This window comes from Typopeltis vanoorti, chromosome 22, assembly GCF_054136105.1.
Source record: "Typopeltis vanoorti isolate ZY-2024b chromosome 22, IOZ_Tvanoo_1.0, whole genome shotgun sequence".
Lineage (NCBI taxonomy): Eukaryota > Metazoa > Arthropoda > Arachnida > Uropygi > Thelyphonidae > Typopeltis > Typopeltis vanoorti.
Genome location: NC_143570.1, coordinates 21,027,683 through 21,052,787, shown reverse-complemented (window position 1 = coordinate 21,052,787; position 25,105 = coordinate 21,027,683). Strand labels below are relative to the sequence as shown.

Genomic DNA, 25,105 nt, shown 5'->3' with positions numbered 1-25,105 from the left:
GAGAAACATTTACATATGGTTATCCCTAAGAGTCTGGACCTGTCACACTACTGATATCACCCCCTACCATCTAAACAAGTGCTCATTAACTATAATTAATAATAGTAATGGAAAATGTCAGTAGTTAAATCATTACACTTGCTATATAAAGTTAAATTTACATATAAGTAAACTGGACCTATAAATTACAGGTACAGTTATGGTATTTACCAACAATAAATTCAATAACTGACATCTGTTTTCAATTGCACAACTTTTCATGGAAAATATAGCAAGATTTTACATGATAAAAGATGAACACACAACAGCATTTCTAGTGTAAAAATTGCTTAAAAACATTAGCTTCAATGAATGTAAATTAATACAACAAACAAAAGTATTTTAACAACAAGAAAACAAGTCAACAAGAAATGTAAATACTGTAACATTGAAGAAAAGGTAAACTCATTAACTGCCAGTAGTTAGAAAGATATTTTAATATCATTCACCGGAATACAATATTATATTTTATTTACAGAACAAACAAAAAAGAAAAGATTAATATCTTGACACAAGATATCATTTATCTACCTCACTCTCCAAAGTTTTCCTGTTAATACCCAAAATATCTGATGGATTTAAGGATAACTGCATCAAATCTGGATGATCAGACAATACAGAATCTGTTGATTCACCAGGCTCACCAAACTGATTAAGTCCAAATAAGCATCCAGGCTGGACAACATCAAGCCCAAGGGATGCAATGTCATCCATTGACTGGAAATGTTCTGGCTCTAGTGCAAGGATATCCATATCAACCACATTTGCTATAGCAACCTGTTGATTTACAAGATCCCAGTTTTGATCTTGAACAACAGGAGCACTGGGAAGTTGAGCATGCAGTACACAGACCGGATTTTCAGAGTAAGGAACAATAGGTTTTTTACACTCACCACTTTCTGTACTGCAAGTCTTGTATAATACTTGTAGTGGATCTGACAAAATATGTTTTGCACAAAACTTACTTAAAGGAAGACTTCTCGAAGTGCACTTTTGTCCTTCAAGTGAAAATGTGCATTTGTGATATCGCGGTGGCTGATAATTATTTCCTTCTGCAGCTGCTCGCCTGCGTTCCCGGGACTGAATTTTCAGCAGAGCTTCTTTACCGTGACACTGATGATAGCGTCTTAAAGCCCTCAGTTTTTGATAAGCATTTATCTCAGCAGGGGTCAATTTTGGTGAAGCATGAATGCTACCTAAAGTTTCTTTCTCCGATTTCAGCGCTTGTAAATATAACCTTCTTTTTTCTCTTAAAATATGCTGAAGCCTTTTAAATTGATTAATATAAAGGGATTGCAATCGAATTAATTTATCACGTGTAATTGCTGCAACCTCTTCTGGGGTATATACACCTGCATGTTTCAGCGGGTCATCTAATTCGCTATCAACACTTTCAGCATCACTATCAATCCCACCTTTCCATGTTTGATCTACTAAGGGATTTTCAATATCGTCGAATTCGCTATCCTTACTATTCAAATGCATTACACTTGTTCCATTTGAAGACCACGAATCTCCATGCGGCGAATTTGTTTCGTGATTTGTACTCTGGCAATGATGCTCTAAAGCTGCAAGCAAAGTCTGAGGTGATTCCGATGGTTTCTTTTTATGTACATAAAGTCGGCTGCTAAGAAGAGCTCTCTTAACATGCCACGGACATAAACTATCTCTTTTATCCGTTTTGGGTGCAGCATTTGTACAACGTTTCCCTGTCTGCGAATGAACAAAAGAACACTGACGAAACGGAGCACTTTTATCTTCTAAAATATGCCTTATACAGTAATCATAACCTTCTAAACGATTCTGCATACAAATACGATGCACATAATTGCAAAATGGCTTTTCTTGCGGATACTTACTACTTTTCTTCTTGTTCACAGCTCTCTTCATTGTGTGAACGTAACGTAACGTACACGTACTTGAACTACCTCTGTGTAGCTAGTACAACTGTTTACTGTTAACGCAAGTGAAAGTATCCGCAGTCACATATTGGCAACAGTTAAAATTAAGATGTGAACTTCCTAAATACTTTAAGTAGGAAAATAAGAATCTGTTAAACTACACATCTTCAATATCAAAGTTAAAAATATACTAAAAATGCAAACATAAACAACATTACTTAAAATTGCACAAGAACGGCGACTACTAATCTCTAACAGGAATTTCTTGTGACGTAATCGGTATATATATTCTGGTAGAAATTATTTGAACATTTAATTGTGTTGAAACATTAAAGAGAATGAATAATGTTTAGCTGAAAAGCCTTTAATTAATCAATTATCGCTTAAAAATCAAGGTATAATGGCTATTTTCTTATAATAAAAGAATTACGAACATACTTCCCGTCAGCCACCATAGCTCAGTGGTTAGAGCACTGGTCTCGTAAACCAGGGGTCGTGAGTTCGAACCTCACTGGTGGCTAGGTTGTCAGCAAAAAGTGGATTTTTTGATCGCTTCGCCTTTTTATAGTAATTTGTACATTCAGTGGCACGTAGCTTTATTATTTTTATTAATTATTTCAGTTTCTATGCTCAGAGCTGGATGAATCAAAATGTCACTTAACTGAAGTTGAAGCTAACATACATGGATAAGTGCTTTCGATTGTTCAATAATTTAGTAGGAAAAGATCTGACGTAACTGAACCGAAGGTAAAACTTGTAGAAAGGCTTATGTGTTCGTCGTACATGTTGTTTAATTTTGACGGTATATATCACAACAGAATTATTAGTAAATTATTATTTATTGACTTATTGCTGATATTTCACTGGTGTTATAACCAGCATCTTCAGAGCACAAAAACACAGTTTGTCACAGTAGGCAAGACTACAACAACATGGTTGTAACAAAGGGACTTATTTAACAAAATTGTAGCAACAACACAAAGACAAAAGTTCTAATTAGGCGCCCTCTACCTGAAAGAAAAAAAAAAAACAGAAGGAGAGAGAAAGCAGGTACTAGTTATGTCTTAAGATGACTGTCTCCCAAATCTTAGGCAAATTCATACAGCCAAAGGCTGTATAAAGATTGTATAAATATAAATAATTGTATAAGTTGTATAGATTGTATAAATAAAATAAAGATTGCAGGGCTGTCGCCAGATTAGATCACGCCCTGAGGCAAACAATTTAATATCACCCCTGGTGGTTATAAGATAAATATATAAAATTATTCTCCAATTGCTATTTTGTTTTTATTACAAGAAAAATATTAATGCAAAAGGATTATTTAATAATATTAATGAATGTTTGCTCTACGGGGATATCGCACAATAAAACTGTTTATAAGCTCTTCTAAATTTACATTATAAGCTATGTCCGCCACTATCGATATAGTTGTTAGATCAACCAGTCTTTCTTGGGTCATTGCTGTTCGCAAATAATTTTTAATCAGTTTAAGCTTGGAAAAACTTCTTTCCGCACTTACTACATAACAGGAATTGTTAGCATAGCGACGGCCCCTACCGCAATATGGCTGAACGAACGCCCTTATTAAGCCGCGCCGTGAGGCAGGCTGCGTCTATGCCACACCCTGTTGACGGTACTGAAAGATTGTATATATAAAGAATTTAATTATACAGCCCATGGCTGTATAAATGTATCTTAGGCAAATTTATACAGCCTTTGGCTGTATAAATTGCCTAAGATTTGGGAGACAGTCATCTTAAGACATAACTAGTACCTGCTTTCTCTCTCTCTCTCTCTCTCTCTCTCTCTCTCTTTTTTTTTTTTTTAGATAGAGGGCGCCTAATTAGGACTTTAGTATTTGTGTTATTGCTACAATTTTGTTAAACTAGTCCATTTGTTACACTATGTTGTTGTTGTTGTTGTAGTCTCGCGTACTGTGACAAACTGTGTTTTTGTGCTCTGAAGATGCTGGTTATAACACCAGCGAAATACTATATTAGCAATAAGTCAAGAAATAATTATTTACTTATAATTTTGTGTTCTGATATATACCGTCAAAATTAAACAATATGAAGGTAAAACTTTTTCTCAACCAGCACATCGAACCTTCGTATCTTTAGTTATTTCTATAGTATGCTTTTGCTATTCAAAATCAAAATGTGTTTTTAATTCAAATATTTTTGAAACTAAAAGAAATTTGAGTTGATTCATATGATTACGTAATCAGATTTTAGGTGGGAAATGAATTTTATCGCCTGGAGTGAGACCATCGCTTCGCTTATTTGAAGTGTCTTGAAAAAATTTCCATGTTTGGTCTCTAGAGCAGGTATTCCGGACTATGTAAAAATAGATTAAAAACACACAAAATATATAAAATTGATTTAAAAAATAGAAAAAATCCTCAGTCCACTCACGGTTGCAAATAACCTTTCGTGAGTATCAGCAACAGATTTGTGTGTGTGTGTGTGTGTGTGTGTGTGTGTGTGTGTGTGTGTGTGTGTGTGTGTGTGTGTGTGTGTGTGTGTGTGTGTGTGTGTGTGCACACGAACTCGAAATAATCAGTAAAATTTGTTAAAAATATAGTAGCAGTTTACAAAGTAATCAAATATTTCAGTTTTTTTTTTATTGTATATAGCAATTTAAATTATATATGCATTATACATATAAAGTGTAACAGTGCTATTATTTTACGTTCATAAGCATTGAGTAAAAAATCGATATGATGATAATAAGCTGATATATATGTAGATTTGGCTTTCTAGGATGAGTTCAGTGCCAATAAGATAATAATAATAATAATAATTAAATCTGATTATTAAATCTATTATTTTTATTTGCTTATTTATTAATCTTCATTAATGATTTATTATTAAAATATTATTTTATGCCTTTATTTTTATTATTAAAAATTAGGAACATAATTCTTTCCAACTTGATACTGAACTCTTTGAACAAATCAGAAATTGCAGTATGTTAACCATATAAATATAAATAGCATGAATGATAATAATCTCTCTGTGAAATGTATATTTATTATTTTTAATTTTAATTTTTATTGTTATTACATCAATAACATTATCTCTCCTGTAGTCAAAGACTCATCGAGGTAGTGAGAGAAAGAGAGAGGTTATTCCATTAACAATTACATAAATTATATAACAAATATACATATATTACATTATCATGTGAAATAAGTATACATATATTACAAAAGTCCACAGACTTACGGAAAAGCTTTCCTGCCTATAACATATAGTATCTAGCATACCGAAGCTTAAACCACTCTCCATGACCCCAAGATCCCGTGCTTCCTCCATCATATTTCCACATATATAGTATGCAGTATTTCATCTTGTCTTTGATTAGTCTCATCCGTCCCTTTAGGATAGATAGAGTCCCCTAATGAGGGGTTCACGACGAATTTAATGCGGCCGGCTCGTCACTCCTTGCTGCATCCCCTAAGGAACACACAAGGATTACATTCATGAATGTAATCCTTGTGTGTTCTGAGGAACAAAAAAACCCGCGTTTTTGAGTGGAAAAAAATTCCTATCCCCGTATGAGACCGGCTAACTCACCTTTCGTCGGTGACCAGATGCGTCTCGACGTTCCTCACGTCACTGATGGGAATGAGCTATCCCACCGACTGAGCTATCCCATCTGCACTCTCAAATTCAAAACCTTACATTTAGCAACATTATATTGGCATCCCTATTATCTGCCCACATTTCCTGCATTTCAAGCTTATTCATATCCTTCTGAAGAACCACCACAGAACTATTCTCAACTTTCCTCGGCTTGATGTCATCCACAAAGTGAATATCTTCTTGTATTTCAGTGACAATATCATGGATATAAAGGCTAAAAAGTAGTGGTCCCCAAGAGCCCTGTGGAACTCCACTAGTAACTTTCCTTTTCCTCGATATTGCTCCTCAGGAGATATACAACTTTTGATATCTATCAGACAATCATTGTCAATCCACTCCAAACCTATACGTTGAAGCTTAAATATCAGTTTGTGGGACCTTATCAAATGTTTTTGCAAAATCTAAAAGAAATTACGGTGTATGCATTTCCCTCACTAACCACTCTTGTTACTTTATCATAAAAGTTAACAATATTACTGAAACAAGAACACTCCTTAAAAAAATCCGTGCTGGCCTTCACAGATAATATTATTTTCATCCTCCCAGTTTTGTATCCGAGCTTTTAACAATTTTTCTAATACTTTAACAACCACAGAAATAACACAAACTAGTATATAATTCCATGCCTCCATTCTCCTACCACTTACGCAATGGCGCTATCTTACCCTCCTTCCACTCCCCAGGGACTTTAAGGCTTTCATTAAGTAGCCAAGTGAATCGATGAGTTAGCCTATCTCATATATTATTATTATTATTAGTGACATCTCTAATGGTGTGGACTCATCGCGGGAGATTACTTTAAGCCACAACTCACCATCTGCACTCTAATATGCTACGTTATCTACTGTTATCCACAACTCACCATCTTGCATGCTACGTTATCTACTGTCCATTTATTACCTTATTTGTCTGTTAGCTGCGTATGTCCTCCAGCCAGAGGTAGCTAGGGGGGGGGGCTCCCTGGGCGGCACTTTGAACCTTTTTGAACTTTTGTAGTTAATTCTAAAATACAGTCTCGAGAACTCATTTCCAAATATTGTAATGCTACTGCGAATTTCCCTCACAATTGCTGTAAGTGTTACTAGTTGTGAGAGGAGTTTTTCTAAATAAAACTGATTAAGAATTACCTACATTACTATGAAATAAACTTCGCAAATGTCATCGATGATTTTGCTAACAAAAAAGCAAGAAAAATAACATTTTTAACGTTGGAATTAAAGTTTTACTTCAAATATAAATATAGTGTTTTAATTTATTTTCCTATACTCGTTTTGACTTTTTGTAATATTTTTGGTGTGTATTGAGACCTCAGGGACCGCCCCGGGCGGCAAAAGCTCTAGCTACACCACTGTCTCCAGCGGATTTCACTCTATCTGAAAAACCAGAGTTTCCTTGGGAAAACGTTCTATTATACTATCCTCGACTAACTCACCTTCATTTGAAAAAGTCCATGTAAAGATTTTTCTCCCGACAACAAGAAAAACTCACATCCAAACGAAAGACGCAATAACTTATCGTTTTAAGAACTGAAGGCGCTAGCATAGAGAAAATATTTGAACATACCACATAAGTTAAGAAAAATAAAACGAATTAAACGGTAAATATAGTAAAATACAGTACAATATAATTCAATAGCGAAATACAATAAATACAGCTAAGGTTACGAGATCAGTGTATGATATGAGTAAATTGAGCGTGTTCTTCTTGCCAGTTTGCATGGCATGCAGAATGAAAATCCTGTGCTTCCAGAAATAAATAACTAAATAATAAAAATACGCTTTCACTTCCTATGAAATGTGAAACCACCTACTAACTCAGCTTCAGTCCGTTATGTCATAAGGGAAAGGACAGACAGGTACAAGGTATCTTGTACCTGTCTGTCCTTAATACGAAATTGTCTTTAATACTTAATCTGAAATTTTCAGATTAAGCAAACACAAGGTTTCTTGACGAAATCATAACTCTAGTTTTTTAGGTCACCATTACCGACACTATCAAGTTAATTTTACACTTCTAAATGTAGAATATCATTTTCACTGTCATCTAATGTATTGTGATCCACATTATTTTTATCTATATATTAAAAAAAAATATTTTAGTAAAGTTCCTACCAAGTATAGCTGAAAAGTAATGAACAAAATTCGCATAAAATCGTGTATTCAGTTAATCGTCTGATACATCATGGTTACCTTCGAAGTAAATCCCCCCCCCCTGCACGAAACGCACCGGTTCCAACGTTTCTTCCATGGAGTATAATAGGATTGGAAGGCCTCTGTTAATTCGTTTATGCTGATTCTGGCATTGGGGTAGGACAATTTTTATGGCTATTAATGCGTGTGTTTATGGGAAAGGTTTGAATATTCCGGTGGACGAAAAACCCGAGTTTTCGGGTATATATATAAAAAAAACCCTACCACCATATGAGAACGGCTAACTCAACTTTAGTCGACAGATAAAGGTTCATCACGTCTTAGCTGAAAAATATTTCAACGTCATTTAATTTCATAATATAGTTTTCTTAATATATTTTTTTAAATAAATATAAAATAAAATATAAAAATAAAAATAGATTTTATATTATATATGCATATATATATATATATATATATATATATATATATAGATGGATATTTTTTTTATTATTATTAAACTTGATAAAATATACATTGGAAGATAGATAACAAAAAAGGACTATTTACATATTATAAGAATGTATATTACAGAGGGAAGAAAAAGGATTTTCTTTTTAGATATACAGTAGAAATGAGGGGGGGGGAAAAGATACATTAGTGGTAGACAGGATGTGTCTTTTCAGTAAGAATCAATATTACAGTTCAGTATCACTTTTAGTTATTTTTTAGCTGAAGTGTATTATCGTCGACAATCCAGAACAGGGTACCAGTTGAATTCCACTCTATGAATTTTGCAACAGTTCCTGTTTCTTTGTAATAATCAAATTCCAGTGAAAGTCTGCTTTGTAGTTTCCGACGTAGGCTACAACATGAGGGTTTGTTCCGATTCAGTGATGGATAGGTGCTGGTTATTTGTTGTGTGCTTAAGGTAGAAACTGTAAATGACGGGCTTGGCGCAAATGAAGAGGAAATTGCATGTTCTGTGTTAGTTCTCTTCTGTATGGACTAAATTCCAGTAGTCTTCTTGGCTGTGTGGGTAGTTACAGGTGCTAGAGGCTATATTCAGGGCGTAGATGATCATCGCTTTGTTTGCCGGACAGGTTAGATATGTGTGTTTCAAGGTGCCTGGAACTTCGCAGAATAGAAACTGATCCGATTCTAATGCGATTTACTCCTTATGCAATTGATCCGATTCTAATGCGATCTTCGCACTTACTCCATTCTTGATAATGATCCAACACGAGAATTATATAACCAGACTAATAACCTCCTCAAGAGACTACTTTCGAATTCTCTAGAGAATTAAGATTATCCCTACGACCCCTGCATCCCCTCATTCCTTGCATTAAGATCAGTTGTAGATGGAATTGACTTCCCTACTTATAAGTTATCCAAACATCAGGCAAAATTATTAAATTCTTTTAGAGATTTTTCTAATTCTTACATTTACAGAATTCCAAACACTTTGTTTCCATGATTAAAGACATACATCTACAAGAAGAAGACATCTTAGCTACCTTTGATGTCATTTCTTTATTTAGTAATGCATCCACAGAAGAAGTATTAGTTATTTTACGAGATAAATTTTTTAAAACAATCTTGACATTCTTAAGTCACTGCATAAATTCAAGTTTTTTCGATTTTGTCAACACCACCTAAAAGCAAAATTATGGGGTTAGTCATGGGCAATCCTCTATTACCTGTATTAGCGAATATATATTTCGAAGATTTCGAAGAAACAGCAATAAACTCCTTTCCATTGAAACTAAGGTTATGGAAAAGATATATTGCCAACGTTTTCTTAATTTGTACCATGGTCCAGATTCACTCCAAGAATTCTTGAATCCTTTTAACAACCAACATCTTATTGCTTTCATTTTGATTCAATTATATTTGTATAAGGATTTTTTTTATCCTAAATTCCCTAAAAAATAATTGCTGGAAAGTATGAAATGAGGTTGAAATAATTAAATCGGAATTTTATTTTATAAAAATCACCTCGCTATATTGACGACGTTTTCTTGATTTGTACGTCCAGATTCACTCCAAGAATTCTTGAATCCTCTTAACAACCAACATCCTAGGATAAAATTTACAGCAGAACTAGAAGTTATGTAAAACTTCCTCATTCTTCTGAAAAAACTAAAAATCTCCATCTACAGAAAGCCTACACGTCATTATGTTGATAATAATGAAAATAAAAATCTCCATGTACAGAAACCCTACACATACGAACAGATATCTTCACACTCAGTCCGATCATTATGAGTTTGGTATCGTTTCTATTTAGTAACTCATGCGCATACGCTCATCAGCGATGAAGAAGAGATCGCCAAAGAATTAAAGCTGCTTTATCAATTTTTCAGAAGAATGGTTATCCTAAACTTAATGTAGATGATTGGTAGTAGACGATCGGTGTAGTCAGAGTCGGCGCTAGGGTCTTTTGCCGCCCGCATGCAATGTCTATCTAAGCGCCCCTGTAACGATCCGGGCTAGTGTGGTTCTTTTACGATAATAAAAATTTAAATTATTTGAAATTTCTTAAATAAATTTTGACAGAACAGCCACACGTTGGTTCGCTAAATGTAACCAGAATATTCAAAAAATTCTCAAAAGTTAAAGAAAATTTTGATAAAGCCACCTCACTTTAATCGTTGAATATAATGATACAGGGATTATAGCCTTCTCACCGATCCGAATCGCTAACAAAATTAAAATAAATTTTAATTAAAGTTAAAATTTATTTGAACTAAAGTTTAAAAAATTCTTGCATTTTACTAAATTCTTAGTAAGTTGTAAAAAATTTTTAATAATTTTTATAAATGGAACTATCTTTTAGGAAAATAAAAGAAACTCAAGATAGATGAGAAAATAAGAAAAGAATTCAGAAATAATTAGAACATTTAATATAAGTATTCAAAAAATAACATCTTTACAAAATAACAGAAAATAAATTAAATTACATAAATATACTTGAAATTTTTTTAAAGTAAAATTTTAGGGTTTTTGATTGCATATTCATAAAATTAGAAATAATGGTCTTAACGTCTAATTCCGCACATATATCATTTTCAATAGCTATTAACGCCAAACTAACAAGCCTTTTTTTGTGACATACTTGTTCTTAAGTAGGTTTTAAATTAAAACCTACTTTTAATCAATTTCAACTCGGAAAAGGAACGTACATCGCTCGCTACACTAACAGGTAAGGTTAATAGTATTCTTAAAACAATTGAAAAGTTAGGGAAAGAAAAATTATTGGACAAAATAAAATTAAGAATATCGAAAGGGTTTTGAATATTCGGTTTTTTTTCTAAATTTAATCATTAACGATTCAGTCAAAGTGAATAATTGCAAAGAAACTAATTGTATCTGCATTCACTTTGGCTGAATCGTTAATGATTAAATTTAGAGTATGAGCAGCACATGGCACGTAAAAAGCTCGAGGATTTTTGTTTAAAAGCAAATTTTGGAGCCCATATTTTTTCCCTTTCATATTTGTCCCATTGTCATACACTTGACCTCGTATGTCTTCAACGGGAATGTTCCATTTTTCCAGTTGTTCCATTATTGTCGCGCATGAATCACGTCCTGTGGAATCTGATATATCTGCAAAACCTAAAAAGTTTTCCCTGATCTTAACAATTCCATTGTCACAGGAAACAAAGCGAATAATAATGGTAATTTGTTCTGTTTTACTTACATCAGGTGTGCAGTCTAAAATTATGGAATAATATTTAGATTTTCGAATTGATAATAAAATTGTATCCCTGATGCGTTACTTAAAGTTTCCAATATTTCATTTTGACTGTCTTTACTCAAATAGTGTATTCTATTGTTTCGTTGTAGGGTCCTTTCAACATGATTTTCCATAACGGGATCAAACTTCTCAAACAGTTCGACTAATTTTAAAAAATTGCCATTATTCCTTTCATATAATTTATCAGATGATCCGCGAAAAGTTAAATTTTGGCTACCAAGGAATTTTATAATTTCAATCAAGCGTTCTAAAACACTCGTCCAATGTTTCTTTTCCATTGAGTCTCTCAATCAATAGTAGTTTTGTTTTTTAAATTTTTAGCAACTTCCTTCCATTTTAAGAAATTTTTCATGTGAGTTAAATTAGTCTCATGTCTATGCAAAGTTGTACTTACATTTCTCCAGTCGTTATAGCCTTCTACTTGATTCGGTAGGTGCGAAAGGTTTGCAACAAAAGCAAAAAACAGAATTTAAAGTTTCGGAATAAATGAGCCATGTTCTTGGCACAAGATCACCGTTTTTCATTTTTCAATTATAATACGTGTCGTCAAATTTATGACCATATGTATCTCTGGGATATATTATATTTTTCTTTTGAACAGGTCCCATTTCAATTAAAACAACTCGTAATTTTTCATCAATATTTCCCCATTCACCTGGATCTTCTAAATTTACAGAGACTAACAGTGTGTTAGTTTTGTGGTCAACTACAACTAAATCTTCTCCTAACTGTTTTTCACTTAAATCATGCATCTTGTTATCTTGTTCAATAGTTGCAATAGTACTTTCGTGAAAACTGGATGATATGCACGGTTCTTCAACTCTGATTTCTGATGTGTCGATTTGGTTATAATCTGCAGCAGAATATTTTAATATTTTAACAAATTTATTAAGAGCCCCAGTTTGTTTCTTAATATCTGCTTCTTTCGCAGCATGACGCTTACGATTTTGTGCACGGGATAACTTTTTTTTAATTTTTGATTCCATTTCTATTTTATACCCACAAGAAATTATTACACAACACGACACAGAGACGAAATAATAGTCCGCACTGCGCTACTGTCAGTAGCCTACTGAGATGCGTACCATATGACTGGTTAACTAGAAACAAATGTTTTGTACGAAAATTCGTTTCTGCACATAAAAACCGTTCATCATTTCACTTTAGATAGACTGCAGTAGACACAACATTCTTTAGGCAAGCATTTAGCCTGCTCTCGCTGCAAAATTGTAAACAGCCGGCTGATCAAAGAGGTGGCAATATACAATTTTTTTTAATTTTTATTCGGTGTATCCGGCCAATATTTATTTTAATATTGATCATTCTAAGATTTTTTGTTTTCATGATAAAAATTTTGTTTCTTAAAAATGAACTTATGAACGGTTCCCCGGTGGCGGCGCCCCCTTCGTAGCTGCGCTCGCATGCACTGCATGCCCGCTTCCGCCGGCCCTGGGTGTAGTGGTGGAGACGTAGAGTTGTACAATAGGTGTCCTCCTGCGATGAGTCTTCCGGACTCCTTGGAGGTGTCACGAATAATAATAATAATAATAATAATAATAATAATAATAAACAGTCGATTTGTAAACTCTTATTTAATCCTCCTACCAGTGCCGGATTTACGTATAAGCTAAAAAAGCTACAGTTTAGGGCCTCGCAATCTGCCGGGGCCTCAAATAAAAAAAACAAAAATATATAAAAATTGATAAAAAAATATTCGTAGAAAAATCACTCAAATGAAGTCAGACATATCACTATGATAATTTCTAAATAATTAATTTAGAAATTAATTATTTAGAAATTACTGTACTTCACTTTGTCTGTGGACTCTACTGTGGACAGGTAGAGTCCACAGACAAACTGAAGTAACCCGCCTTTCTCAGATTATCCAAAATTGATTTTCTTACTTTATTAGACGTAAGCTGGATCAATTCATCACATACTGTCTTTAACAAATATGAAGGAGATCCAGATCCTCTGTTTCCATGTTGTTTTATGTGATTGGAAAGAAATGAATCAAACTTAGCAATCATTTCTAACAAACCGAGGTAGTTGCCATTATTTCGCGATTCAAAAGTTTCATTGTCTCCCCTAAAAGCCAGACCACGTTCTGCTAATGTGCATATCACTGCAATAACACGCTCAAGCATATTCCTCCAATAAAGCTATTCTTCTTTTATTTGTTTTGCTAGTTCCGAGTCTAAGGTTTGACCACGCTTTCTTGCCAAGTATGTAAGCAAAGTTCTTCTATGATCTTCAGAGTGTTCATGACTTTGAATTGCAATGGTATGGTTGTGGATTATCTAAGTAAGGACTGCAAAGTTGATTTCAGCAAATGCCGAGGAGTCATATGATAATGCAGCGAATATGGCTGGCAAATACAAGGGAATGCAACAAAAAATCCTTGAGTTAAATAAGCATGCTATATATTTTCTATGTGCCGGTCATTCACTAAATCTTGTCGGCCGTGCTGCTGTAGGTTGCTGTTTAGATGCGGTAAACATTTTTGCTGTTGTTCAAGAAATATACACTTTCTTTTCATCTTCTACAAAGAGGTGGTCTGTGATGTTATTTTTCTTGAAAACAGCAGATACCAGAGTACTAAAAAGACTGTCTGACACTAGGTGGGAAGCAAATGTCAAAGCAGTGTCTGCCATAAATGTGAGTTATAAGCCCATCATAGATGCTCTAAGTAACATTTATGATGATAAGAATGAAAAGGGAGCTACAAGACTAGAAGCTGGTATTCTTCTGGAAAAAATGGAGGAACTAGAGTTTGTTTTTATGCTACATTTATGGAATAATTTGCTGCCAGAGTTTCACAAAACCAGTATGGCTCTCCAGGATCCAAAGATTGCACTTACCACATGTGCAAATCTGTACAAATCACTTTTTCACTATGTTAAAAATATTCGAGAAAATTTTGATGATTTTGAAGAAGTTAAATCTAGATTGTCTGGTGTAGAATATAAGTCTACAGTAAAAAGAAAGAGAATGAGAAACAAACAAGCCAATGATGGAGCTGCACCTGATGCTAATGAACAGCTTTCTCCAAGAGACAAATTTCGAGTGAACTTCATTCATATCATAGACATCCTTGAGGCAAATTTAACGAGAAAGCAACAGTCTACAATTATGTTGCAAATAAATTTTCATTTTTAGTTGATTTAGAAGTTTCAGAGGTACAGCTACGAAAAGCAGTAGATACGTTAATAAAAGAGCACCCACACGATGTTGATATTAATCTCACGAGTGAACCGAGGCACTTCCATGAGTATGTCAAGCAAAATTATCCTGAAAAAGAACATTTTCAACACAAAGATTTGTATCAAATCATCTTTCAAGACAAGATTGAGTTAGTGTTCCCTAATGTGCAAGCAATATTACGACTATTGTCAAATTTTCACCTGAATAAAAGATTAATTTTTTATATACTACCAATTATGTTGTTATATTAATTTAAGTTTTACTTTTTATTTTCCTACAGTAAAAGTTTTTAACTGTAGGAAAGTTTTTTAAAGTTTTTAATTTAAAACTTTCTGTTCTATGAGCCTTATTTGTCGTTTTTAAAACCCTTTAATTATATAATTATTTCTGTGATTGTGTAAACGCATACTTTATCATTTTTTTAATAAAAATTAAAAGACAATATATTTTCATGTGCACTGGATTTCGTTCGTGCGACTTTAATCTTTCACTTACATGTTGCCAGTCAGGAAATCTATTATTAGATAAAAAAAATTATCATCAGAAAAAAATAATTTGCAACAAAAACAAAAAATAGAGTTGGAAGAGTTTGAATATACAAGCCATCTTCTGTTTTGCTTCTCTCCGTTTGCAATTGTCCTAACATAGTGAGCTGTGGAAAAACACCTCTTGTTCTCATCTTTTGGAAAATCATTTTCAGCCGGAGGAGACGGTGGACCACGTTGTACAATTTGTGTTAGTGTTGCGTTGTTCAAAATTTTGGGGCTTGTTGCTGGATCATCAATAGTAAATAGTTCACCTTCCTCTGGTGTCTCAGTTTTAGGATCTTCAATACTTATTGTTTGACCAAATGCGTCATGTTCTCCGCTTCCTTTGAGTATGAACTCTCATTATTAATTAATGTTGAAGCCGAAGAACTGTTTGTAGTTATTTCAGAACTCCCGTTATCAACTGATATATCGGAACAAATATATGAGTTCGACTTCATAAATTTAAACAGTGAATTTCTTTGACGTTCCTCAGCCGCTTCTTTTTCTTGTTTTCGCTTTCGTTTTTCATGCCCACTTGGGTGTTTTCTTCCATAATAATTACTCTCACGACTAGTCATACTCTAGAATTAAATACGATAGATTTAATTATAAAATAAATTAATAAATTAAAACAAAATTACTTACCTGATAAATAAAATATATCTAAAATGGATAATATTAGAAAATAAATAAATCTAATATTGATTGAAAACTGCTATTGAAGAAAAATTCTGATGTCGGATAACCTAAAACCAGTTTACAAAATATATATTTTGTAAATATTAAAATAGATGATTTGCGAAACCATTTAAAATTAATTTGAAATATTATTATTTAATGTGCCAGATTTTCTTATAATGCTAGATAGCTTCTGTCGGTCGGCCCCCGAAAGACTAATAGATAAGCTGTGTCCATATTGGCTGCGGATTGGTTTAGTTAGAATTAAAAAGAAAAGAATGATTTTATGTAAGACGTACATGTGAATTATTGTGTAAAAATTCCTGGAACATCACAGAATGCTTGTATGTGTGTGTTGGAAGGGAAGGGTTAAATAATAATAAAAAAGTTATCGCTTTCTTCTGCTATTGAAAAAAAAAAAATGTATTATTTTTATTTTATTTTATTTTCAATAGCAGAAAACCTCCCGAGTTCCGGGCTGATACGCCGGTTCTCCATTGTTTTGAAACGTCCAACAAATTGTTGCTCCATGAAGGCAAACATTGTTGGACGTGAAACGTTTCAAATTTCAGCTTATCAGCTTAATCCGGCTCCAAACAATGACGAGACAAAAGGCGTGACATAAAAACGTTTCAAATTTCGGCTTATATATATATATAGGCAGGTTTGTTCCTACACTACATTAAATATATTGCTGCCGACATGATTCAAAGTACTCGTCAGTGGCGCACCCATAGGGGCGGGCCAAGCCCTCCCCCCCCCAAAGAAAAGGGAAAAAAAAAAACACTAGAAACATTTCCAAAAATTTTTTCCTGATTAAAATTCATTTATTTTTATTTATGTTGTGTCGTGTCTTCTATTTCTATGCTATTTATGAATTAGAGATCATTGCAGATGCTCAGTCATTGCTTGTATGCAATGCGTAGTGTGTATTCTCAACCCCCCCCCCCCCCAAGATTAAATCCTGCGTGCGCTACTGGTACTTGTGAAACCTAAAACCGAGCAGAGAATTCCTGCAGGTTATTATTATTATTATTATTATTATTATTATTATTATTTGACACCTTCAGGAAATTAGAATTTGAAATTCTTAAAGTTGAAATTTAATGTGTTTTTTTCATATATATATATATAATTGCTCCAATTGTTCTGTTTTAATAAAGCTGATATTTATTTTATTTTTATTGCACCCTCCATGGAGTCGAAGAATTCATCGTGTGTTTATGCTCATATTTATATCCCCAGTGTTATTTTATGAGTGGAGTAATTCGCTTAACCGCACATTTCATTTAAAAAGCTACTGTGGAAACAGTGTGCAAGCTATTCTCCCAACTGACAGAGCTAAATAACTTTGTTGAGTTTGAAGAACGCGGTTTACCAGGAAGCTTTGTACTCTACTGTACTGTACTTATTAATTAAGAATAATATTGGCTTTAACACTGATTTTTCGTATAAAAGCTTCAAACAATATATAATTTTATATATTGTTTGAAGATTATTGATTACAATTTGAATACTTATTGATTAAAAGTATGTATATTTCACTTTTGTGTATAACTAATAAATGTGTGTTCGCTATGTTACAAAACTTATTTCATTCATTTATGTCTTTCATTCACAATACAGTATCTTAAAAATTGGCATGTAATTTAAGCTTGGTATTGAAGAAAGGAGTATTATGAGGGCGCTCAGACGCATTGCCATCATAGCTCAGTGGTTAGAGCACTGGTCTTGTAAACCAGGGGTCGTGAGTTCGATCCTCACTGGTGGCTTACCTAAGATTTTGGTCTTGTTGATTTCTGTTGGTTTTTCTTTATGAAAGTTAAAGTATTATTGATTTATTTTAAGGACAATCGCATATTTGTATTTTTGAGAATTTCAAAAAAAAAAAAAAAACTTTTTGAAAGGTAGATGATAATTAGAAAATCTGTGCGAATGAATAAACAACATTATTTCTCCTTCCCAAACAAGTCATTATTATCTTCCTAGAATTTTCATGGTCCATCCTCCCCATTTCAAGATGAATAGATCCGTGCTATGTAATAAATTTATATGTATAAAACTATGTAATTTATAAATTTTTATCAAATTTATAAGTGAATAAATAATTTTATTTGCATTTTACGAGGAAGTTTGTAAAGGTTGATATTATTATTATTATTATTGTTATTATATTTGCGATTGGACGGATAATTATTACATAAGATTAGAGTTTTATAATTCTTTTATATATATTATAAGGCATTTATCACTTTATACATTTTATACTTTATAATAGTTATTGCAACATCTTCCGAAATTTCTCCTACATTTCTTCTACATAAAAGGTCCGAAAACTTGTCTACGATTCAATGAGACTCTTGAGATTAACTGATATAGCTTTAAGATAAGCTCAGTGATATTAAATATGTTGGCACTGTACATGTATAATAATATGTAAAGTCGGAAAGAGTTATAATTCTTTATGTAATTCTTTCATCATTTTATTATCATTATTAAGATTGTTTTGAATGTATATGGATATTTTTATATTGTTTTTCTGTGTTTCTAAACACGAGAACTGGAAGATCGAATTATGTTTGTTTGAATTTTTAGACAAAAATAACATTTTTATAATTTATTTTCTTTAAATGGTTATGTGAGGCAGAATATGCTCACAATTCAGAAAGAACTTCGCAAGAATAGGAGGAGGAAAGGCGAAGGAATGAACCCCATGATTACAAATAAACACTTTTTTAAAAATTATGTATAAACAATATTATCAAATAAAGTACAAAATGGCATGTTCACTTTACAGAGCACTTCATGTCTCCGAAAGAATAATTATATGTATTATAAGTAAAATAGTCATATGCATAGAAGACGTATTATATGTAAAGTAGTAATAGGTATGTATGTATAGGTGTGTATATGTACATACATGTATAAATATGTATATTTATATATGAATATTGTCAGATTAGTTAACAATATAAAATCCATTGTTGTATATTTTAAAACAAACCTTACATAGGTTTAAGGAAAGGTGTCCCCTCACAAGAGATAATAACGTAGATCGAATCCCATATGTAATTGGAAATATACCACAAAAAATAAGAATTTCATTATAAAAAGGAAATATGATTTATGGAAATAGAAATGTGACTGGTAACTTAAATTCATAATACAGAATTCCATGGATAGTAAAGTTATGTTACATTAAAAGAAAAATACTGTTCAACTCATGTAAAAAGGACTGTAGGAAGAAGCAGACACTGAGCAGATTATGATGTTAAAAGTAAGGAAAAATAAATTGTACATAATATATATTATTAAGATATCCAGAAATGTAAATCAAAATGCGAATTAGAATAAGCGTTCTATGTATAAATGTATATATTGTAAATATTTATAATAAATTTAGTTTAATCCTTTATCCCAGTGAGAGCAAACAAAGTTTGCACCTGAAAATATCTTCAGGACTGAATATAGTATTGCACTATCTTACCTGGGTAAGTAGTGCAAAACCAAGGCAACTCGTAGCAAAAGTGGAGCAAGATACCAACACTCCTATCCCAGTATCTCCCATAATGCAAAACACTAGGTAAAGATGATTGCTACTGTTTCTGCCTGGTATCTCCAACTCTGGGCCTGGCTCCCACTGAAGAGACCTCAATAAAGGTCGAAACTAGTCTGGGTAGTGGCCAATCCATTAATGCATAACAGTATACATATCCACAAGGAGATATGTTTTGCATTATGGGAGATACTGGGATAGGAGTGTTGGTATCTTGCACCACCTTTGCTACGAGTTGCCTTGGTGTTGCACTACTTACCCAGGTAAGATAGTGCAACACTATATTCAGTCCTGAAGATATTTTCAGGCGCAAACTTTGTTTGCTCTCACTGGGATAAAGGATTAAACTAAATTTATTATAGTCTAACCTAGTGAAAAATAAACTTTCAACATTGTAAATAGTTGTATATATATTTATTTTGATTGTATATAGATGCTTTAATGTTAATAAAATTTACAGAGCACTTCAATGTTAGTCAATGAGATGCTCTATCAAATAAAAGTTGTTTGTTTTGTTTAATATCCATTGAATTTTATTATTGCACATTATTTTCAATGAAAAAATATACACATAATAATATTGAGTTCAGTATGTAATACACAAAACGGGGGTTATGATTTTTATATTAATTAGTATTGCACGATATTTTCCGGGCAAGAATTGATATAAAAACAGTTTGCACGAGAGCTACTAGATGGCGCCACATCAAAATAATGCTGAACGCAGTCTTCTATTTCATCAGTAGTTCTCGAACTAACTTTTTTTTTAAACCTCAGCTCTGTGGAATGCTATGATGAGAGATTGAAGAGTTATGGGTTACAGAGACTGATTGACACACGGATAAATGGGGAGGATAAGATAGACATATAAACAGTGGCGGCCCGTACATAAGCACTACGACACTGCAGCACCCCCAAGGAAAAAATGAAAAAATTAAATTTTGTTTGTGTTTATAAATAATAACAATGCTTACAACATTACATAAATGCAATACAACATGTTAAAGGTTACAGTTTATGTTTCGACAATGATTGAATAGTTAATAATTATAATTGTTCGATTAACGCTTTAGATTTCGAAACAGATACACTGCGATCTAACGCAGTGTCAGAATTATCACGTTATATCACTTTCAACCAATCGCAGCCAGACTCGCCGATATTCGTTTGCTCTTCTCATTGCACGTAACTTGTGAATCCGACAGTCTCTTTGGGCAGTGTATCGTATGCTTGCGCGTTATTTCTGTGAGATACGAAAGGTTGAACTATTTTTTGCAAATCTTATTTTATTTTGTTAAAATAACATATACTTATTTATTATAGATACAAGGCTGAATAATGACGAGTGTCACCGTTGAAAATATGAAAAGAATTATATTTTTTCAATTATGGTAACTCGAAACAAATACACTGCGAATGATCACGCCAATTGCAGGTAAACTCGCCGATATTCGTTTACCCTTGACACTGTTCTTTTGGGCAGTGTATCGTTGCGCGCGTTATTTTGTGAGATACGAGACTTTTATTATTGGTGTTTGTTCGTGGTGAGGGTTAAATATTTTTAATAAAGCAATTTTTTAACATGTAAATTTATTTATTAATAAATTAGTTATTGATTAGGAAAAAAAATATTTTTTAAAATTTTATTTTGTATATGCAAAACAAAATTTAAAAAATGGGGGTGATTTTTAAATTTAAAATTTAAAAATCACCCCCACTTAAAATTTTCACCGGCCGCCACTACATATAAGTCACAGGGAGTCATAGGATTGATGTGGAGAAAAGTATTTCAGTACAGTACATGGCTAATACGAGGAAATCTAGGGATTATCCTTGGATATTATGTAAATTAGTGTGGTTAGCAAGGGCGCTAGGACTAGATTGATTTCTTGGAGAGTGGTGAATAAGTGGAATAGATTGCCAGAGCCGCTTGTAAATACTGCTTTGTCAGCAAATAAGTTGAAAATATGACAGGTATTGGTGGGTAGTGTTGATTTTAGTGGACCTCCTACGATGAGTCTAAATACTCCATGGAAGTGCCAATAATAATTTTTATTTATTTGTTTATTATTATTAAAGTTGTTATTGCATATTATGCATTTAAAAACGTGTTGTTCTAGTTGTTGTTTTTTTTACAGTGAATTTCATACACATTTTTCCGTTTTTTGTATAATGTGTTAATAATGTTACTATAGATGATAATTTACAGTTTGCAATTGGATAAGATTACATTTTTTTAACAGCATTTATATAACAGTAAGTTATATATATTTTACAATTTTTGCTTTTAATGTTTTTAACCGCTGTAACTACAGCGTTTTCTTTTTTTTTCTTTCTGTTGATCTTGATTGCGATGTAATGTCTCAGCTTGCATCCTCGAAGCTTTTTAATAAGCTGATCTGAGGATGACACCAGTTAGATATTTTTTTTATTATTGATTTGATCGCTGTGTTCGAAGTAGGCTAATGTTTGGGAGGTCAAATGAATGATCTGAAAGGTCTGATCAAAGTGAAATTGCCGGTATATTCTGGTGTTATTGTATCTGTCTTGATGGTTCACATTCATTTTTATTGTGGTCTTCTTTTTGAACTAATTAGGAGACTTTTTTTTTTTTCACTGTGGCAGCCTTTCTATGTCTTCTGAGCTTTTAATTTGTATTGGCTTTGAAGTTTGTGACTTCCTCAAGAATATCTTGGCATATCTGATCCACAAAAATTGATAATTTTTTTCTGTTTTTGCCTTTCTTGCTTGGTGGAACAGATTCTGGTTGAATGGTGTTAAATATTCTGATAGGAAGATTGGTGTATTGTCTTGCAATGCGTTGAAGTCCTTGGAAACTGGTTTTTTTCTGTCTGCTGGCTTTTATGAGATTGTCTCTTGTGGACTTGCTTGTAAGACAAACTACGACTGGTATAGGTCATGGCAAGACTTGTTTTTTGCTCTTCCTAGGAATCCGATTTACGATCTGATTGTTGTTAAGCTGTAAGGGGATATCAATTGCATGGCCTAATTTTAAAACTACGTCTTTGAGGTTTTCTGTAGGTGCAGTTTCAGGGAGACCGTTTATGACAAGATCTTCTTTATGTTGTTTGTTCTGATTTAAACGTTCGTATTGTAGTTTTAAAAAAAATGAAGTTCTTGACGGAGTTCGGATGTCTCTTTCATCAAATGTGTTGCCTGTCATTTAGTGTGTTAATGCTGATTTTAATGTCTTTTACCGTTTGCAACACTTCTATCACTGCTAAATTATTATGTTTGAGCAAATCTTGATATTCGGTAGTTTTTTTGTTATTTGTTCGCTCTGTTTGTCAAAGAGTTCTTGCACAAAATCTACTAAGCTGGCTTTTATAGTCTCTAGACCGTTTTCCATTAGTATATTTAAAGAGTTGAAATTCTAGAACCCACCTGCATTTTTTTTTTGTCTGTTCAGTTCGTCGTCTGATTTTGCCTCCGGTATCATCGGCTGTGTCGTAGGTGGCTGTCTCAGGTGCGTTTCTTTGTTCTTCCTGCAGAGAAGGCACTTCCATTCCTCGCATATTGCATTGGATTTACGTTGCCAGGTTGTTTCTGAAAAGCCGGCACATTTTAAGTGTAGAATCCTACTGCATTTCCTACAGGTTATATGATTTCCGTCGGACGATAAATCCTTCAGGCATTTGATACACTTCATACTCACCTTTCTTCCCTTGAGCAACAAGGCGTGATTGCAAAGATGTCCTTTGTTCTTCGATCTTTGTTGACCCCGGTCCTCTCTGTTCACTTTTCAACACTTCAAAGTTTGGTTTCTTCGTAGCCGATTTCGGTGAATTTTATATCACTGTCTTGTCTTCGGCGTGACAAGAACAGTTACTTGGGAACACTTTCAAATTAAAAACAGAAGTTGGAACCACTTTAAAACTATGAAAAACGGGAGCAGCGATATTACCGTGATATTAAGGGTCCTTCGTATGCCTACACAGGACCCTTATAATAATAATAATAATAATAATAATAATAATAATATGTATTCAGAAATTCCAAGTGAAGTATTTGAAAAAATACTTCACTTCGGATTTCTTAAAAAATGTAAATGGAGCATTCAAGTTGTGATGTGAAAATTATTTACGAAAATTTAAATTAATTATTCATATTTTGAATAGTTTGATTCTAAATTTTAATAGTTTTTATAAAATTCTTTTGAGCTAATTTCAAGAAAACGACAAATGTTTCGTAACACTTGTTTTTTTGTATTTTAATTTAATTGTAATTTTCATTTAGAAAATATTTATTAATTAGTAAATATTTGATGCCTTCAAAAGGCAAATGTAAGCAGATCAGATTTTTATAATATTTGAATTATATTTTTCGCTATTATTGCATCACAGGTCAGTAAACGGCCCCGCCTACTCCCTATACGGGAACAACATAGGCGTTAGCTGATGATGAGGTCGAGTTATGCAATAGTAAATAGTTATTGTGATCAGATTAAATAAATTAAATTAATTATAAAAATCATTAATTTAAATTTTGTTAACTGCTACCTGTTTAATTTTTAAGTCACGACATGTACGTGCTTTGCTTAGAATCTTTAAGGATATGGTATTAGGGCAGTGGTCTCAACCTTTCGGACAGTGCGGACCGCCTTAAAAATTTCAATGAAGCCTTCGGGCCACTAAACTATACTGTGGTATTTTAGAAATGTAAGATGCTTTCCAGATTCACAAGGAACGCTGTACATTTCATACTTTACATAAAATCCTATAAAAATAAACAAACTCAGCTTTAAGAGCGTAAGTAGGAGTCAATCGAAAGTAAATACAATCAAAACTTGAAAAAAATATAATTCAATGAAGAAAACATTCATTTTTTACAATGTCAATGGGAAACTTGGCAATGTTTTTTCTTGACCAGCTTGTCAATGTTGGCATCACTGTTGGAAGTCGAGATGTTGGTCCGTAATCTGAGTTCTTATCTTGGACTTCACATTCTTCATTCTGGAGAAGAACTGCTCACATAAGTATGTGCTTCCTAACAAAGCGCACATCTTCAAAGCATGCCGACAAATGTAGAAATGTAGTATTTGTAAAATGTAAGCAAGGGCACATTGAATAATTTTTCTCCCAAAGAAGAGTTGTTTTGGAGTTCAAGCAGTTCCATTTGTACTGAGCCTGGCATTTCAGCAGCATTGACACTGAATGGCATTGAAAATAAATCTAAAGAAGACTTGGTTACGAAAGTCACTAAATCTCTCTTCAAACTCAGTTCGCAACACGGCTAATTTTGTAGCGTATTCATCAAGAGATGAACAGTTGGACTCAGCGAGAAGCTGAAAATGAGTTAAATCTTTTTTTGGGAGTTGTGCCTCCCAAAGTTTGAGCTTAGCCACAAAAGCTTTGATGTGATCAAACAAAGTGTGCACCGGTTGATCTTTGGATTATAGCCGCGTATTTAGGTCATTCATATGCAACGAGATGTCGGTCACAAAGGCAAAGTCTGTTCATTCACTTCGGATCGTTGAATTCCGCAATCGGCTTTCCCTTGGTTTGCATGAACTGCTGTATTTCGCTCCTTGAGTCATTTTAAGAACCTTCCCTCTGCTCAACCAACGCACATCAATATAATAAACCACATCGCCGTGATTCGCTTAGCATTCTTTGGTCAAAAACTCTTGTAATT

At 33.2% G+C, this 25,105-nt stretch overlaps 2 protein-coding genes and 2 non-coding genes across 4 annotated transcripts; 3 read left to right on the top strand and 1 right to left on the bottom strand.

Annotated features, from left to right (window-relative positions):
• Positions 1-452: 452 nt before the first annotated feature.
• LOC150094203 (KAT8 regulatory NSL complex subunit 2-like) lies at positions 453-2,162 on the bottom strand. The gene has a single exon (XM_090412147.1). The coding sequence runs from the start codon at positions 1,927-1,929 to the stop codon at positions 559-561; it is 1,371 nt and encodes a 456-aa protein (XP_090268273.1). The 5' UTR covers positions 1,930-2,162; the 3' UTR covers positions 453-558.
• A 225-nt stretch (positions 2,163-2,387) lies between these two features.
• TRNAT-CGU (transfer RNA threonine (anticodon CGU)) lies at positions 2,388-2,460 on the top strand. Its single transcript has one exon. It is a non-coding gene; the product is annotated as a tRNA-Thr (tRNA).
• An 11,584-nt stretch (positions 2,461-14,044) lies between these two features.
• Positions 14,045-14,641, top strand: LOC150094201 (uncharacterized). Its single transcript, XM_090412421.1, has one exon. It carries the CDS (start codon positions 14,045-14,047, stop codon positions 14,639-14,641), a length of 597 nt encoding a protein of 198 aa, XP_090268547.1.
• Positions 14,642-17,593: 2,952 nt separating this feature from the next.
• Positions 17,594-17,666, top strand: TRNAT-UGU (transfer RNA threonine (anticodon UGU)). The gene has a single exon. It is a non-coding gene; the product is annotated as a tRNA-Thr (tRNA).
• Positions 17,667-25,105: the final 7,439 nt, after the last annotated feature.

Excerpts from the sequence above, each read along its gene's own strand:
- LOC150094203 (XM_090412147.1), bottom strand. The coding sequence starts at position 1,929 with ATGAAGAGAGCTGTGAACAAGAAGAAAAGTAGTAAGTATCCGCAAGAA.
- LOC150094201 (XM_090412421.1), top strand. The coding sequence starts at position 14,045 with ATGTTATTTTTCTTGAAAACAGCAGATACCAGAGTACTAAAAAGACTG.